Raw genomic sequence first — 18,920 nt, forward strand, 5'->3', positions numbered from 1 at the left:
AGAATCTGTCTGCCAATTTCAGAGTTAGGATTGGCACAAGAGAAGCCACTTCAGTGAGAAGCCTGCTTGCTTCAACTAGAGAAAAGCCCATGCAGCAGCGAAGACCCAGGACAGCCAAAAATAAATACATAATTAATTACCTTTTAAAAGATGAGCCTCTGATGAGGTTGACCTGTGTGAAGTGTTCTTTGAGAAATGCTGGCTTAAATACTAAGAGTATAGATTTGGAACCAAAGCCAAGTCCCGTCTCTGCCAGTACTATGACATTGGATTGTTCCATCCGTAAGAAGGCAGTGAGACTATCTACTCCATAGATCTGTTGCAGGATAAAAATGAGATCTTAATATAAAGGGCTTGGCAGGATCTGGTCATGCCAGGGACCCAGTACATGCCAGCTCTTATTATTCGTAATGTTGATTTAATTAGGTCAAGCTATAGTGCAGAGAAGACCAGGGGATTTTCTGGATCAAAAAGGCATTCAGTCTTTGGCTCTGAGTTCTCTGTAGTGAGATGCTGCCATGGATGGAAACCCACTCCCTCATTCCCAAAGACAATGAGTGGCAGCTGTCCCCAGGAGGACAAGTGGCACTGTACTGGTGAGCTTCGAGGATGTTAAGCAGCCTGGGAAGAAAAGCGCTTTGAGAAAAAAATGCTGAAGGGCAGGGAAAATACTTTTATACATCTTTGTACCTCTTAGGCCAGATGAGTAAAAGAGAAGTTGGCAGCTCTCCTATATAATTTGATATTAAGAGAACAACTGCTGCTTTTCTCTCTATAAAATGTTTAGGATTAGCACACACACACTCTGTGTGTTAGATAACTAACAAGGACCCGCTGTATAGCACAGGGAACTAGACTCAATATTTTGTAATAACCTATAAGGGAAAAGAATCTGAAAAAGAATAGATACATTTGTGTGCATAACAGAATCACTTTGATGTACATCTGAAACTAACACATTGTAAATCAAATATACTTCAATAAAAAATTAATGTCAAAATAAAATAAAATGGGCATGGCCACCTCATGTGAAGAGTTGACTCACTGGAAAAGACTCTGATGCTGGGAAGGATTGGGGACGGAAGGAGAAGGGGACGACAGAGAATGAGATGGCTGAATGGCATCACCGACTCGATGGACATGAGTTTGAGTGAACTCCGGGAGTTGGTGATGGACAGGGAGGCCTGGCGTGCTGTGATTCATGGGGTCGCAAAGAGTTGGTCACGACTGAGCGACTGAACTGAACTGAAAAGAGTTCTGAAGAACAAATAAATAGAGATACATGTAAACCCCTTAGTGTGATGATTGGCACCGGTAGTGCTTGGAAAGTATGGTTATTTTTTCCATCCCTTCTGGCCTGAAGGTATCTGTAGTATTATTTTCAGAGACAGGTATTGATCAGGAGAAGGGAAACAGATGCTTTAGATGTGTAGTGAGATTTTAGCGGTGTTTCTGTTTTTTAAAACTCTGTATTTCCCCTGGTAAACTTAAAAGTCACACTTTTTAAAATATATATATCCAAGTTTAATATTTCATATATAAAAAGTCATATATATGTATAATATATGTATGTATGTGTACACAGGCTATCAGTCAGGTGGTTATAGAGAGCAAAGTTATATAATGACTCATCAGGTTGTGAAGTCAGTATGCACTATCTTATTGATACACTTTAATCCATGTTTATGTTTATCTCCTGTGTATCTTCAAATTTTTCCCGGTACAGCATTAGTTGGCACTTCTCCCCTTAATGTAATTGTAGCCTTTCCTGGGAAACTTACACATCCTGGTTGTCATGTCCCAGATGCACCACTATAGGGAGCCACTCAATAACAGGTGAGGTCAATCTAACAAAAACAACGTAATCAGCCTGATGCTGATCCGCAGCCAAGGCTACAGATTACAGGTAACATATCTCAGATTTATTAAAAAACACACAGGTAACGAGTCAGAGCTTGGGCTAGGAATGATTTGGAAAAGGATTGAAGGCATTATTCCACAGAACATTCACAGTGTGTACTAGAGACAGACAGAGAGCAGGACAGTGTCTTAGAAACATTTGCGGTGGACGATGGATGGCCCGGCCTCGTCGTACTCCTGTTTGCTGATCCACATCTGCTGGAAGGTAGACAGAGAGGCCAGGATGGAGCCACCAATCCAGACAGAGTATTTGCGCTCCGGAGGGGCGATGATCTGTGGGTCAGGATGAGAGAGGGCCATTAACGCACTAGGAGGGGAACTGGGGATTCCAGCATGGTCAGGATTTGTGGCCCCAGCTGAAGTTTCACGGGCCCTGGGGACAATCTTGGCTGTTAGATGCTGAAATTGAACCCTAACCCATGGTGTGTGAATAGTTGTGGATTTAGAGGTTCTTCAATGAGCACCTTTGGTTTCCCGGCTTCCTTTTATACCAGGGTTCACTAACCCTCGGGATCTAATGCCTGATGATCTGAGGTGAAGCTGCTGTAACAACAGCAGAAATAAAGTGCACAATAAATGATATGCACTTGAATCATCCCCAAAGCACCCCCTAACCCCCAGTCCATGGAAAAAGTTGTCTTCCATGAAACCGGTCCCTAATGCCAAAAAAGTTGGTGACTGCTGTTCAACAATCTACTCCAAAACTTCTATGACACTTCAGCTTCATTCAGTCTACTATCAGGCAAACAGAAAGTTGGCCCCCAATTCTACACAACCTCCACTTTAGCCCTGACATCGTCCCTGACTCCTGTCAGCTGTTCTTCAGAGCTCAGCACAACACACACACTCTGGACACAAACACCAGCAACTTCAAGGGGAACGTTTAACTGTGTCAGAATTTCTGACCATACAAGAACTTACTGTAAGACCTGATTAAGTCTACCAAGATGCACTGTCTAACACTGAGGGGTCCATTGCTGGGATGAAGATTCCCCTGGGATAGGTCTCGGCTAAGCTTGCACTGGCTGGCCCTACCTGAATGAACCAGCCTGGCACGCAAGGACATGCTGATGTTTCTTAAATCAATGAATGGTTTAGGCCCAGAGAGCAGTGATTCAGAACAAGCGTATGTCTACCTTGACTGCTGCTCTCTGGCTCTAAAAATAGTTAGAGTTGAGTAAGTCTAAATTCCACATCAGACTTGGATGCTTAGGTAGAAATAAATATTGACACTTGGCCAATAGATAAGATATTTCTGAAACTGTGGTGAAAGGGTTTAATTTCTCTTTATTTCTTGAGCTCTGGTTGAACATTTATTTTTAATACAAGTAGCTGATATTTACTGAGCATTTACTATCTGCCAAGCACTTTGCCCAGCATTTTACATGTACTATCTCATTTAATCTTCATAACCACTTTGAAGAGTAAGTGCTGAATCTGCCCCATATTCTAAATGAGGAAACAGAGACTCAGCGAGGTTTAAGTAATTGACCTTGGTCACACCGACTGGCACAGGTCAGACCCAGCATGCAAACCAGGGCCTCTCCCAGGCGTTTTTTCTTTCTGCTTTGCTTTAGAAATAACCTTTCAGCTTTAGATACTTTTAGATTTCAGACAGTACAGAATCCCTACAGACCACCCCCAACCCCATTCAGTTTCAATTTCCCATAATGTCATCATCTTACTGTCCCAGGTTTTCAATGGTTTGCTCTCACCACACTGGAGCTCAAAATTCTACACTCATTTCTGTTCAAGACTCCAAGATTGGAGAACTAGAAACTACCCAACTCTGGCTGAGTGTCTATCACCCGAGAAACACAAATCCTCAGAAAACAGCCTCTCTCCTCTCACCCCGCAGTCCTTTGCCTGTAATGTGGAGAAAGACTGTGCTTCAGTCTAGCACACTCTGTCATGTTAGCTGCAGATTCTTTCCATAAAAAAAGAGACGGGAGTGCAAATAACAGAGAATTTGTCTGAATACCTCTCGTGTGTGTGAACTGCACCCTGAGTGCCCTTTCTCCCATTCCCTGGGACATGGATCAGAGGGTCCAAGCCTGACCTCCTGATTTCAGAGTAACAGTAGCCTTTGCGAAGTCACCAGCCACATGTTAGCTTGCCTCCAAAGAATGATAGCCTTTTAATCTGAGTTCCTCCGACTGACTCAAAACACACACAGTGTAGGGGTCCTGCTGGCTCAGGGAGTGAGTTTGGCCATCCTGGGGTCATGCTGCACTTTGGAGCACTTGTTTCAAAAGGTGCATCAGAAAGAGAGATGAAGATAGTGTTCCAGTTCCTGGCTGCTGGGATGGAATCACATTTAGTACTGAAAGAAGAGTATACTACTGAATCTACAGGATTTATACCTGTTTAGAAAGGTCTGGCTCATATGTAAAGTTTATAATGTTCTATACATGAGATGCACTACTTTCATGATGAGGAAAACAACGTATTGTGTATTTCAATGAGATATGGGCACATGAGTGGCTCTACTGACCTTTTCCTACATCCGCTGAAAGTAGCTGACTGACATGGATAAGTATTGATTAAACTTTGTACAAAATCATTCAAATCCTCTATGAATGGAACTGACTTAGACCCTTAAAAGTATGATACTTGAGGGCTTTTACCCACTGCCTAGCTCTAAGACCAATAAGTGTACACAACCAAGATGTAGCCTCTGAAGAATCCTGTACTTTTGGTTATAAGCTTGGTGTTTCCAGCAGCATATATGGGTCTGTCACAGAACTTTACCTTGATCTTCATGGTGCTGGGGGCCAGGGCCGTGATCTCTTTCTGCATGCGGTCAGCAATGCCGGGGTACATGGTGGTACCCCCGGAGAGGACGTTGTTAGCATAGAGATCCTTCCGGATATCAATATCACACTTCATGATGCTGTTGTACGTGGTCTCATGGATGCCAGCAGACTCCATCCCTGGCAAAGAGAAACAGGTTGTGGTCCTTGGGTGATAAAGAAAACCCAGGCTGACATGGAAGACGATATGAGCAACTGGATGATCTTACACTGGACCACAGCTTGGCAGGCACAATGCTCTAGGAGCCACCATCTCAGGACTGAAAGACCCTTGAAATGGCTCAGGTCCTCCTAGGTCTAGGGAGGAAGCCCTGCTTTGGCACCTCTGGAAGGGTGAGAGGCTACACTATCACAGTCCTAAGTCTTAACAGGCTCACTACTATAAGTGATTCAAATAAAAAGCAAAGCCTTCAAATTCCCAAAGCCTTGAGAAGGTCCCAGGCTGAGCTAATGCCACAGCTGTCACTCAGAACTCCTAAATCTCTCCTTGACTGCTGTCTTGTTCTCACCCCTCAAAGCTAAATGGTGCTGGAACATTTGAAATATGTTTCATTTTATTTGGACAAAGACTCGTTTTTCTTCAACCTTGATAATATTTTTTTTGTCTGAATTTCTTGTTAATTTCTGACATGGGTCTTTTGAAAAGAACCTCCAGACGGCTCTTCATCTTTTACAGTTTTATGATGTAATACTAATCATGCTTAGTAATTGATTACTGCCAATATGAGTTTGGGTAAACTCCGAGAGTTGGTGATGGACAGGGAGGCCTGGCGTGCTGCGGTCCATGGGGTTGCGAGGAGTCAGACATGACTGAACAACTGAACTGAATTGAACTGAACACCTAATAAACCCTTAGTGCCCCCGCCCCCACACACATCTCATTTTAAAGATGAAGACACTTTTTACTAATGAAGACATTTTACAGATGAGGCTCCAGGAGGCAAAATTATGAAAGGAGAACTAAGATTCACACCCAGGCTCACCTCTCTATAAACAACTATGCTAACCTGTCTCCCAAGGTCAATGCTAATGTAGGAACGGACATTTCCAGTTTTCTTTTCCCCTGTTATTTCCAGACTCAGCATTCGACCCATCCTTCTGGTGGCTCTGCTGTCTCCTAAGCATGGACAGTATCTGATTCTTTCACCATAAACCGTACACCAAGAATGCTTCAGCCGGACTACAACCTAGACGATGTTTTCTTAAAAAGAAAACTCCTTTCATGGCTTCTTTATGTCTTCTCACTTAAAAAACATGACATTTTTTCCCTTGCCCTGGTTCAGAGGTGCCCTTGGTTTTTTGGCCCCTGTCACATGTTGCCACACGCAGAAGGGTGCTGGGGGCTGAGACCGGCTGGTGGAAGGAGAGGAGGGTGCTCTCCCTGGGTGTGCTGCCTACCTATGAACGAGGGCTGGAACAGGGTCTCCGGGCAGCGGAAACGCTCATTCCCAATGGTGATCACCTGCCCATCAGGCAGCTCATAGCTCTTCTCGAGGGAGGAGGAGGATGCGGCAGTGGCCATCTCATTCTCAAAGTCCAGGGCTACGTAGCACAATTTCTCCTTGATGTCCCGGACAATCTCACGCTCAGCTGTCAATGAGATACAAACATGGTGGCCAAGCTGGAGATTTGCACAGTTGGTAAAAATCCGCCTGCCCTACAGTACTGTCTTACAATACAGGTTTCTTCCTGAAAGCACATATTCTATTCTGCAACCCCAAATCCATGAGGACAAGTAAATTATAGGTCCATTAGGAAACCACTTCTGTTCCCAGCAAAGTGCTTCACACAGAGAAACTTCTAAGTAGACAATGTCCGGATGCATGATAGGATGAAAATGAGCTGGCTAGCGACAAACAGCAGGAATCCTTTTGGACATTAACTCTTTTGCATGATTAATTAATGACTCTCTGTTATATGTGCTCTATAACAGTTTGTTATATTGGATTTTCAGTTGACCAGGAAGATTCATGCCTAAACAGTCCCTTAAAAACACCTACAGTTTTAAAAAGCTCTGAAGACCCATGGTGTCTGACCCAGGTGGGTTCCAGCTCAAGTCCTTGGAAAACTCATCACCTTCCAGAAAGAGGCTCAGGACCAGGCCTGGTAAAGAAGGTCCCAGTGGTGGGTGGGCAGACCCCTTTCCGACTCCTGTCCTCTGAAGTTCTAAACTATTGATTTTATCCAGGCCCCTGGGAACTTTTAGGAGGCATCTTGGAATTCCTCAGAGAGGGCAGAGAAGGGACAGAATTCATTCAACTCTCTATCCCAGAAGGAGATTTTTAAATTGTCAGGGCTCAAGTTTGGAGTCTAGGATAAGTCTTGGGTATGTCCAAAAACCTGAACATTTGGACAAGAGCAAATTGGCAAGGGAAGGGCAGGCAGCCAGGGTCAAGGGCACTGAGGTCATCCTGATGTCTCTAGGACTGTCTGCCTCTGCCTCTCAGAGAGAGAGACCAAGGGTACCAGTTTAGTCGGAAGACAAACATGCCGTTGCCTGCTGGGTTGATATTACAATCACTAACAAGTATCTCATGCTTCCTCAGGACCAGGAATTCCACGTGCATGATCTCATTTACTACTCCCAACATCCTTGTGAGAAAGAGTAAATGATTACTCCCACTTTACAGATAGCCTGTGGCTTAGTGGACTTGGGCGTCTTGTCCAAGGTCACACAGCTAGTGAGTGGCAGAACTGGGACCCTAGCCCTGTCAAGATGTTTCCAAAGACCGCCAAACACCATGCCATACAATTTTCAGGCTCTTTTTAAATTAACTTTTTTGGAGTTTGGTTGCTTTACAATGTTGTGTTAGCTTCTACCGCACAGCAAAGTGATACAGCTATACGTACATATATAATGCCCTCTTTTTCTTTGGATTTCCTTCCTATTCAGGTCATGGTGGAGTGTCAAGTTGTGTTCCCTGTGCTATACAGTAGGTTCTCATTAGTTATCTACTTTCCACATAGTATCAGGAATGTACATATGTCGATCTCAATCTCCCAATTTCACCCCTATTTTCAGTCTTCATGTGTGAATGGAAGGGATTAGAAAATGTTCAAATAATGCAACTCTGACTAGTTCATAATACCTGAAGGTTAAAACTATTCTCAAGGAATGGTATAATCGTTTTGCGATTACACATAGCAAAATACTCAGAGCTTTGCCCTGGGCATTAGAGTCAGGTCTTGCTATCTGCAAGGCTCCCTCCCATTGTTTCCTCCATAGTCACCAGTCAGGGGAGAACACCCCGCCCTGATGACCCCTCCCTTTATGTCCCTCAGGCCTCACCAGTGGTCACAAAGGAATAGCCTCGCTCGGTCAGGATCTTCATGAGGTAGTCGGTGAGATCTCGGCCAGCCAGGTCCAGACGCATGATGGCGTGGGGCAGGGCGTAGCCCTCATAGATGGGCACGTTGTGGGTGACACCATCTCCAGAGTCCAGCACAATGCCTGGGGGACAGTTGTGCACGATAAAAGTCACCGGGGGAGCTGGTGTATGATCACTTACTGGTCTAGTAGAAGGGGAATTTCTAAGCCTTTTATTTGAAAGGAAGGAAGGCATTTGATAGGAAAAGAAAGTTGAGGCAGGGCTAGGTAAAGGAAAGAAGAAGAAAGAGAACAGGAAGAGGGAAATAATAGAAGTCCTCCTGGAAATACAAGTTAAAGGACTTATTTTTAAAGGTGAGAAGAAGCCCTCAAGGGGCAGGAATTAACTCTGTCAATTCTAAATAACCCCCAGTCCATCACAACACACGTTTATAAACCATTCAATCCTGTAACTGATGGTGTACTCAACCAGGACTTTCACCCTGCCCAGTCACCTACCAGTTGTACGTCCAGAGGCATAGAGGGACAGCACCGCCTGAATAGCCACATACATGGCTGGGACATTGAAAGTCTCAAACATAATCTGCAAAGCAACCAAAGAGATGAGTTAATGATGCTGCCAGTATCACCAAGAAAGCACAAGAGAGCATCTTGTTGATGACTGCAGATGGGCCCACCTGGTTCTGGGTAGAGGAAACTAACATAAAGGAGGGTCAGAGAAGCCTTGGTTACTGGTCAAAGAGAAAGGAAGGTGTAATGGGGAGACCACCATACCGGTGACCCGGTGTCATGGGGGGTGGAAGGGACAGTGTGCACACACGACCAGCCAGGTATAAGGAAGGTCTAGTTTCTGGTCCTGGCCCTGACTTGAACGTGACCTGGAGAATTCACCAAATTAACAACTGACTGATGTGGGCGGCCTGCGGGATCTTTGTTTCCCAACCAGGGATCAAACCCAGGACCTGAACAGTGAAAGCACGGAGCCTAAACCACTGAAGCTCAGACTGGTTGAGATGAACCTCATTCTGTGATCTGTCTGAGATTCCACGTAATCTCTTCAACTTTTTTCTGTAGTTGCTGGGTCAATGTCAGCCCTAGAGTCTGAGGCCATTCTAGCTGTGGTGAAGGAGTCCTGATTGCTGGAAGAAAAGAACTGCCTGCTGGTAACAGAGAACCAAGTATGAATGTTGATGTGACAGTTCATGCCGTCCAGGGACACAGTTAGTACCAGAGCCCCTCCAGGTCACGTGTTAGAAATGTGTGCCCACGGAGATGCCCATAGGCCTCCATATCTCGATCTACAAAACCCTCTCTGGTCTATTAACCAGAGTGAACATCTAACATAGTTTGCTAGACGGCCATAATTCCTAGCTATTCGTTTTTACCACTCACTGGGAAAAAAGCTCCCTTAAGAAACAGCATCTCTTGGGTCATGAGTCCTTTCCAAACACAGAGATGTTCCCCTGCAGAGAACAACTGCTGGTGTGTTGATGAGGCATCCAAAACTCTTCCAGGAAAAAGGCTCTGCAGTATTTATGTTTATTATGCTCTGAGGTCAAAAGATTGTGGGCCAAATCCAAGCTTCTAAGCTGTGTGACCTTAGGACCATCACCTAATGCACTTGAGTCTCAAATTCTTCATTTATACTGGTGGTGGTTTAGTTGCTAAGTCTGACTCTTGTGACCCCATGGAGTATATAGCCCACTAGGCTCCTTTGTCTATGAGATTTTCCAGGCAAGAATACTGGAGTGGGTTACTATTTCCTTCTCCAGGGGATCTTCCTGACCCAGGAACAGAACTTGGGTCTCCTGAATTGCAGGCAAGATTCTTTACTGACCGAGCCATCAGGGAAGCCTTCATTTATATTATTAGGATAATAATGGCTTATGCTTTAAGTTAAGATTTAAAGAGACAATCTGTAGAAAATGCTTAGCCCAGTGCTTAACCATAACAAGCATGAAGTTGACACTAGGTGTATTTATTAAGCAGCTCATCCAAACTGGAAACTTTGTCTGGATGATGGAATAGATAGTCTCCTGTTCCAAAATCTCTGAGCTTCAGAAAGTCACAATAAAGATAATAATAAATACCTGTTTAGTGTTTATCATACCAGGTACCATGAAACACAATTAGCATTTGTCTTATTAATCTTCAAATCATTTGAAAAATAATAGTACTAATGTTATTCTCAACATATGGACAAGGAAACTGAGTCTATGAAAATTAAGTGGATATTTTAAAGTCACACAGCTGATAAGTGACAGATCGAATCTTCAAACTGGGATCTGACTCTAAGACCAAAATTCCCCATTGTATATTATCCTGCATTTTGAAATGACTTCTTAGAAGTTTTAAACCTAAACATGTGGCCTTTTCAGTTAAATCTGGACAATTTCCTATTGCTCTTGGAGCCAAGGGGCCATTCCTGCAGTAAGGATGTCTGATGCCTGTGGCCTTGGGAATCCAGGAAAGTTGTCAGGCTGTGAGCAGACTGTTTTGTGGGCCTTTTATCTGCTAATCTGTGCAACCCCCTTCAAGGACTTCCTCCAAGCGCCAAAGTGCTGGGTCCTAGAGTGATATTTACCTGGGTCATTTTCTCCCGGTTGGCCTTGGGGTTCAGGGGTGCCTCAGTGAGCAGGGTTGGATGCTCTTCAGGGGCAACACGAAGCTCATTGTAGAAAGAGTGGTGCCAGATCTAGGGGACCAAGGAAAAGCACAACAATGAGATGCAGCAGAGGCACGACAGTCCTCGAAAAGGGACCAGAATGAGCACAGGAAACCAGGTCCAAGTACAAGTGCTCATTATGTGCCCACGTTTTTACAGGTGCAGAGACTCAAGCTTAAAGACTACAAGGAACTTACCTGAGAATTCACACCTAGTAAGTGAATGAACAAAAACCCAAACCCAGGTCTACGAGGCAGGATAGGGTAGTGGTTAAAGACATAGGCTCTGGAGTGAAGCCTGGGTTCAAATCCTGGCTTAAGCACTTCTTGGTTATATGAGTGTAGGCAAATTTTAACCCTTCTTTGCAACAGTCTCTCCATGGGGAATATAAAAATAATTCATGTCTTTGTGAGACTTAAATCAGGGAACTCTCTGTTACTGTTTAGCCCAGAGCCTGGCCCAGAGCAAATGTTGCCATTATTCAACTGTATTTTCTTTACCTACTGGTGCTCACTCAGTTGTGTCCAACCCTTTGCAAGCCCATGCACTGTAGCCCACCAGGCTCCTCTATCCACAGGATTTTCCTGGCAAGCATACTGGAGGGGGTTTCCATTTCCTCCTCCAGGGGATCTGCCTGAGCCAGGGATCAAACCCATGTTTCTGTGTCTCCTGCATTGCAAGTGGAAGCTTTACTGCTGAGCCAACAGGGAAGCCCCCACTTTAATTAATGTTCTTGGGCAAATGACTTAGTGTAGCAAGTAAAAGGACAAATGAATGAATATGTAAATGGATGAATGAAGCAGATCTGAAAGCCTAATGATTATTTTTAATATTTAAGGGAATTTTTCCACCCCTTCATTCCTCTCTTTGCTCCCCAGGGTTGAAATAAGCCTACCTTGGCTGGCACACACTGGACTTTTCATTCATGGACAGACCTTGGCCTTCAGGTATTTCCCCCAAAAGCCAGTGCCTGCAGCTAGTGTGATGTACTTTGAACATGCTTGTGTTTGCTTCATGGTTAAGCATGCTCTTTATTTTTATTTTTTGAGCTGTTTCTTTTTGTAATTTAATTTTTATTTTACATTGGAGTATAGTCAATTTACCGGAGAAGGCAATGGCAAGCCACTCCAGTACTCTTGCCTGGAAAAATCCCATGGATGGAGGAGCCTGGTGGGCTGCAGTCCATGGGGTCTCTAGGGGTTGGACACGACTGAGCGACTTCACTTTCACTTTTCATTTTCACACATTGGAGAAGGAAATGACAACCCACTCCAGTGTTCTTGCCTGGAGAATCCCAGGGACGGGGGAGCCTGGTGGGCTTCCGTCTATGGGGTCGCACAGAGTCGGACACAACTGAAGTGACTGAGCAGCAGCAGCAGCATAGTCAATTTACAATATTGTGTTAGTTTCAGGTATACAGATAAGTGATTCAGTTATACATATATATATATGTTGTGTTTTTTTTTTTCAAATTCTTTTCCCACATAGGTTATTGTAGAATATTGAGTAGAGTTTTCTGGAAGCATCCTTTTTAACCCTGGATGCCATAAAGGACAAACTATTCTGAAAAGAATTCAGTTGATTAATTATTTTTAAAAGCCCCCAAATTCTCCACTAGTGAAATATTAAATTCATTCAGAATTAAAACAAAATAAAAACAAGAACTGTGAGTGAAAATTTGTACATTAACAGAAGCTAGATTGACTTTAAAGATTCTTTCTCTTGTTGCAGTTTCTTTGGTTTTGAATTTGCGGTTTCTAGAAAAGAAATGAGACTTCTAAAATTTATACTCCTTTGATGGAGTAAAAGCAGCACAGTGCTCAAGAAATTAGAAAGAAAATAAATGCCGCCAGTCTTGTTAAACACCGTGGAGACTCTGAAACATCGTCAGAAACCAGCCAATCTCTCTGCCTCCCCCAACTCTGTCTCTCTTCTTCTCTCTCTCTCCAGGAGACACTTTACTTTTTAGAAATGACAGTGTGCTTCATTTGTTTTTCTCCAGGTGTATCCCCTCTGTGATGCTGCCAGCTCCATGGAGAACGTCTTAAAAGAGAATTTTCTCATCACTATTATTATCTCCTCCTCAGAGCCTACTGCAGTCTTAACCAAATCCAGACTCTTAGACTCAGCAAACCTAATGAAACACATTTTTTGGTAGAGCAGCAGAGGTCTCGGCATTATCACTGATAAATTCTAGCAACACTGCTTCCTTTTAAAATCCTGAGAGAGTATGTGTGTGCGTCTGTGTGTGTGGAGCTGACAGATGTGTAAAAGTCCAGATTTTCTGGTTCTAACATTTTTGCCGCATTTAAAAATTTTAAGTCACTTTCTCATTATTTATTCTGCCTTTTCTTTGATCACTTTGTTTCCATGATGCTTGAGAGCAAACATCAAAACCCTCGGATTTAACTCTTCTCATTAGCTCTTCTATATGGGTCTGGGAGAGAAAGACTTCACTTAATGCAACTCAGGGAGATATTTTTTGGACTGTTTATTTAAAAATTTGTGTTGGTTGCTTGTGCTTCAATATGTTGAGGGACATTTTAGGAATGTACCAAATCTACAATGTCACAGCCCCTTTTCTACAGAGAAAACTAAAAGGAAAAAAAAAAAGAACTAGTTTTTTTTAATGTTCAGGGTAAATTCATGAAAAATTTTCAGGAGCGGGTAGGTGAAGGCTCCTCCCAGCTCTTCCATCCCTTGTTCTCCTGTTTGCAGCCCATACAGTGCTTGTCCTTGGAGGGCAAGCCAGTTGTCTGAGCGATAGACTATAATTCCCACCGCTGTCAAAGAAATACTATTCTCATTTTTAGAGCTAGCTCCCTCTGTGCTATGCTTAGTTGCTCAGTTATGTCCGACTCTCTACAACCCCATGGACTGTAGCCCACCAGGCTTCTCTGTCCATGAGATTCTCCAGGCCAGAATAATGGAGCGGGTTGCCACTTCCTCCTCCAGGGGATCTTCCCCACCCAAGGATCGAACTCACATCTCTTGCATCTCCTGCACTGGCAGGCGGATTCTTCACCACCAGCGCCACTTGGGAAGCCCATCTGCCTCTAACTGGTTTATAAACCCTCTTAGTCAAGGAATTTGCTTTTTAAAATAAATAAAGTTCAGAATTTTTAAAGTTCAGTTAGTAATAATCTAGAAGGAACACCAACAAGTAAAAGCACAACCAGGCAAAGTTAGCCTGTTCTTTTTCCCAGCAGTAGCCAGACATTTGAGATCTGAGCCACAGGAACTATTCATGCCTCTCCCAGTACCTTTTCCATGTCATCCCAGTTGGTGATGATGCCGTGTTCTATCGGGTACTTCAGGGTCAGAATTCCTCTTTTGCTTTGTGCTTCATCACCCACGTAGCTGTCTTTCTGTCCCATTCCCACCATCACTCCCTAAAAAGTTCAACACATTACAAGTCAGCCTCTCTCAGAACTTGTGAACTGATTACTGTCCAAACACAAAGGGTTAAATCATTGCAATGAAAATCCTTCCAGTACCAGCAATGACCTGCTGATCCTATTGTTACTGAGCTCTTAGGAAACATCCCTTAGGTGACTTGAAACAGGCCTGAACAGGCCTACAAATAGCAGAGAACTTTGAGGGTAAGGCGACTGTCATTTATCTTCTGTGTTCCTTCATGAGCTCTCTTAGGGCAAAGATTGTATCTGTCTTGTTCACCACTATGACAAATTGCCTGGCGTGTATCTGCCACTCAATCAATATTTGTTATACAAAATTCTACACATTAGTTATTGTAAAGTAATTAGCCTCCAATAAAAAATTAAAAAAAAAATTTTTTACACATTAGTTAAATGGCATTTTGCCACTCATGAATCTTTTAAACTGTACATTTGGAATTGTCACCTACTCAAGAGTGTATCTAACCATTATAAGCAAAAGCATTGTTTCTACAAATGACCACTCAGTACTTGGTTTCTAATAGATAAAATCATGCTGCTCAATATTACGCTATCTGCCTAAACTAGTGGGATGCATTTTTTTAGTCATTAATATGAATCTTTAGGAAAAAAAGAATCCTCATGACTACAATTTAAAATTGCATTGGAGTGACAGAATTGCAAAACAGGTGGAGCTTCTATAATTTCTTAAGAAGTGATTTTTGCAAAATATCTTGGTTGTGAAAGTTCAACAAAGAGACAGAGTTCTTTTGCTGGGGAAGGCTTCTATTATGTCTTCTTGTGAGTTGATGCCAAATCAAAAGCCTAAATATCAATCAGATAGGTCCAATGTGCAAAATACATTTCTGATGTGAAAGGAGAATTTCTGGGATGAAGCTCTCACCTTTTACCCTGTGGCTGCCATTCATATTTTCTTTCCATATAATGTTATGTAAAATTACCATATGTCTATCCACATGTATTTCGTTGACATCTAACAGATGTAAAATTACATTGGGTAACAATGCTTCCTTTCATTTCACATTAGGTTCTTTGAGAATGAGCAACCTGACCTTTTACTGCAGTTTCTTTCCATAGAGTAGCCACGGAATACATCAGATAACTCATAGATATTTCTGAAGCTGATGACCATGGTTACATTTAGACAAAAAAGATTTATGAAAAAAAAAGTCAGACTTTTTGTATTTGTGAAAAAAAAAAAAAAGTCTCCCACCAGGTAATCTGTCAACAATGTATATGAAATTGGCACTTATCCCTGGACATCTGTCATCAGAGGTACATTTCTAACAAAGTTACATAATTTCTAGGCAGAGAGCAACAATCTATGAATATCCATGGACACAGAGACATAGAGGGACCAAATCTATATGGCTTTGTTTCTCTCTGCTTCAGAGAGAATTTTGCTCACCTGATGTCGAGGACGTCCCACGATGGATGGGAAAACAGCCCTGGGAGCATCATCCCCCGCAAAGCCAGCCTTACAGAGCCCAGAGCCATTGTCACACACCAGGGCGGTGCTGTCCTCCTCCTCGCACATCTCGGCTGGAGCTGCTTCACAGGGTTCTAAAGGGATCAGGGAGGAAGCCAACGCAGGTGTGATCCAGCAGTTCTGAAGCTTACCTGACCACTCCCACCTTCCTGCCGGAGTTGGGACTCCTCCTCTGTACTCCTAGAGCGCCCTCTGCTGATTCTTATCTAACACGCCATTTATCGCAAAGCACTTTCATTAGACTGTAATCTTAAACTCAGACTTCTCCATTCGTACAGTAGGTCTCCAGCACAGGAACATTACGTGTGCTCATGAGCACTTTAAAGATTGACTAAGCAAGTGAAGGAATGAGCTACTGCAGAGCACAGATGGAATATCGGTCCATGAGACCTGATCTCACAGGGACAAATCACCCGTCATTTGTTAATGAAGTACCTAGAATTTGCTGTCTGTAGACACCCATACTCATGTTTTTCTAGATATGCTATAAATTAAAATTTTTTTCCAAAAAAGCAGATTTTGAGGAATGAGCAGGATGTGAAATTTTGGAAATACCGAAACATTTCATGTAAAAAATGTTTAAAAGAATATTCTCTTTTGGATCCTGGGGACTTTAATTTTACACAAGGGTAGAATTAAAGCCCTGAGGAACCAATCAAAATGTCTTAAGGAGGTGCTTCAAATTTTAGGGGTCACAGTCATTCTATTAATGGAAATCACTGCTAACCTTTGAGTCCAACAAGAGAGAGTGAGTCCAAAAAGTTACATATCAGTAAGTTATTTAATATCTCTGAATCAGTCTCTTTATCTATCTATGAAAGAACAGTAATATCCATGTGTAGTACATAGAGTCTTATGCAGATTAGATATTTTAAAGTATTTACTTAAAATAATTGATAGTGGCATATACATATGAATTCTCAGTAAATACTATTTTTAAATTATTATTTAAATCATAATTATTGTGTGATCATTATCCAGATCTTTTTATTTCTAGTCTTGGCTTCCTTCCCACACTACTTCCAGGCTTAGGACCGAGATCTTCAACTTGTAAATTCTACTTGTAAGAATAGAAAATGTAACTTATAAGTGGCTGACTCTTTCCTTTCCCACCCTTCCCTTCCCTTTCCAGACACTGAATTGTGTTTGGCAGTCATGTGACTTGGTTGCCTTCCTAGCAGATTGAGAAGTAAGAAGAGAGGTGAGAAATTTAAGGGAGATGAGGCAGAAGCAGCAGTCCGAGGCAACTGTCAGAGGTGGCCAGCACCAGAACGGTACCCTCTCTGGATGTTCTAAGCAGACTTTCCAAATCAAAACGAAGAGCTGAAAACAGGATGAAATATTCAGAATTAGGAGAATTTGAAAATGCGATGGTGTGGACACCACGAATACACGTCTTTAGTAACCCTTTCCTTGAGCAAGAAAGGTTTGGGGGAGTGTTAGAATGCACTGCAGAAGAAATAGATTGGACCCTCAACATGCAGGAAAAAAAAACCTCAAAATTTAGTAAATGTGCTTTTATTTGATAAAAAACAACAACAACAAAAAAGTCTAGGAAGAATCTTAAAATCTCTAAACCAAGCACTGTCGTTAGAGAAATTTGTATGCCCCGGAAAGAAGCTGGCTCAATGGTTTACAACTCTTATCTAACCTGATGAGCAGCTGGGTTTGGAGCAAAGCATTTCCTAATTAGGTAAAACCCACTAGAATGTCTGCTCTTGGAACGGCACCCAGGTCAGGGGGGTTTGCTCCAACTGACTGGAGTGCATCTCGTGCCAAAAACGAGGAGTTAGTGGGAGGGGAACACTCCAGTTCCCAGATCCACAGTCTTGAAACACAAACCATATTTAGTCATGAATCACAAAATGGAAGGAAAAATCTTAGCGTGAAAACCCCAGCCGGGGCCGGAGCTGCCAAACCCTGATTCACAATGAAGATCAGCCTGGGGGGGCAAGCCTGGTTCCGTGGTCCCGCCTGGCTGAGAAATGCAAATCATCCCATAGGCTGAAATGCAAACAGCTGTCAGTTGCACGCCAGCTCCCTCCCTCTTTATTCACCAAGATTCAGTTGGGTTCCTGCTATGCTCTGCTGCAAACCAACCAAGGGAGACGCATATACCCTGAAGTGCAAGCTCACGGTTACACTCAAGAGACTTTCCCATAGAAGACACCGCCAATGAGAGCCAGAGGAACCCAGATGCAAATACACAAAGAGCCAATATCAAAGGCTAGGCAGTTAACCTCTGTTCAGTTCTAAAATCCACTGTCAGACACCGTAGTTGGACCAAAAGTACAGTCCAGTGAAAAATCCCCATACCAAATCTGAACCACAAGCAGATACTGGAGTTTCCAGTGTCTAAATATACATCGTCATGTAGCTGACTGCAGACAGCTAGACTGCACCTCTGAAATGCACTGCAAGACCGGGGCTGCTGGTTTAGTATAAACAAATTTTGCAGGTGACCCTCATAGATTTCATTCCATCTTCCTCTCCCCTTCCTCCCCCACACAGGCTGCATCTTAGCTTTGTTTCTGAGGTTAGATAATTATAGCTAAAGGCTACAATCGTATTAGTAGTACAATCTTCATTCAAATATTTCTGAGTGTGTGAGTCTGGCTAAAATCTCCATAGATGACATCTGATTATACTGGGAAATGTCAGAGCTGCTGGAATCTAAGCCACATCTCTGGGCCAGTGCCACTTACCCTGAAAGTGCTCGGCTGGGCTTCTCCGGTCTGGGTGGTGTTCTGGAAAGCTGAAGGCTGGAGGGTTATATAGCCCCTTGGCTTGTTCCCCTCCCACTGGCTTCCCAAACAAGGAACAAAGACAGACTCAAGCCCTCTGTGGAGTCTAACACAACCATATAGGGACCTCAGCACAAAACTCTCTAATCTGGGTGGCCGGAGGCCTGGGTCTCTTCCACTGCATTCCACGGCTCTGCTCGTGAAATGGGAGGCAGCTCAGCTGCCTGTGGGAGATAAACACCCCCAGCCTTCAGAACAACTGCTGAAATGCCCAGAGATACTGAGCAAGCCTCAGGGGGCATATGCAGGCACGGTTCACACATTCCTCAGGAGATGCCAACCAGCTGTCAGGCTAGCGTTTCGGGGCATTTCCTCATGAACTGAGCACAGAAAGAAGCAGCCTGTGAGGAGTAGGGACTTGAGAAAGTTCTCCCACCAATGAGGCCTGCAATGAAGAAAGAGATGCTTCAGTGGTTCAGAAGTATGGAGACGGTGTGAGGACTTTGTGGTCATCAGCACTGGGTTTGTGAGTCGAGTCTGTG

At 43.3% G+C, this 18,920-nt stretch overlaps 1 protein-coding gene across 1 annotated transcript; it reads right to left on the minus strand.

The window, feature by feature from the left end:
* Positions 1-1,900: 1,900 nt before the first annotated feature.
* Positions 1,901-18,496, minus strand: ACTA2 (actin alpha 2, smooth muscle). Its single transcript, XM_055425134.1, has 9 exons — positions 18,340-18,496; positions 15,554-15,708; positions 13,990-14,118; positions 10,646-10,756; positions 8,560-8,644; positions 8,023-8,184; positions 6,132-6,323; positions 4,672-4,853; positions 1,901-2,193 (listed from the first exon to the last, which is right to left on the minus strand). Exons 2-9 carry the CDS (start codon positions 15,680-15,682, stop codon positions 2,050-2,052), a joined length of 1,134 nt encoding a protein of 377 aa, XP_055281109.1. The 5' UTR covers positions 15,683-15,708; positions 18,340-18,496; the 3' UTR covers positions 1,901-2,049.
* Positions 18,497-18,920: the final 424 nt, after the last annotated feature.

The sequence above is a fragment of the Moschus berezovskii genome, chromosome 12 (genome assembly GCF_049115385.1).
Source record: "Moschus berezovskii isolate FMDL1 chromosome 12, NW_MosBer_1.0, whole genome shotgun sequence".
Lineage (NCBI taxonomy): Eukaryota > Metazoa > Chordata > Mammalia > Artiodactyla > Moschidae > Moschus > Moschus berezovskii.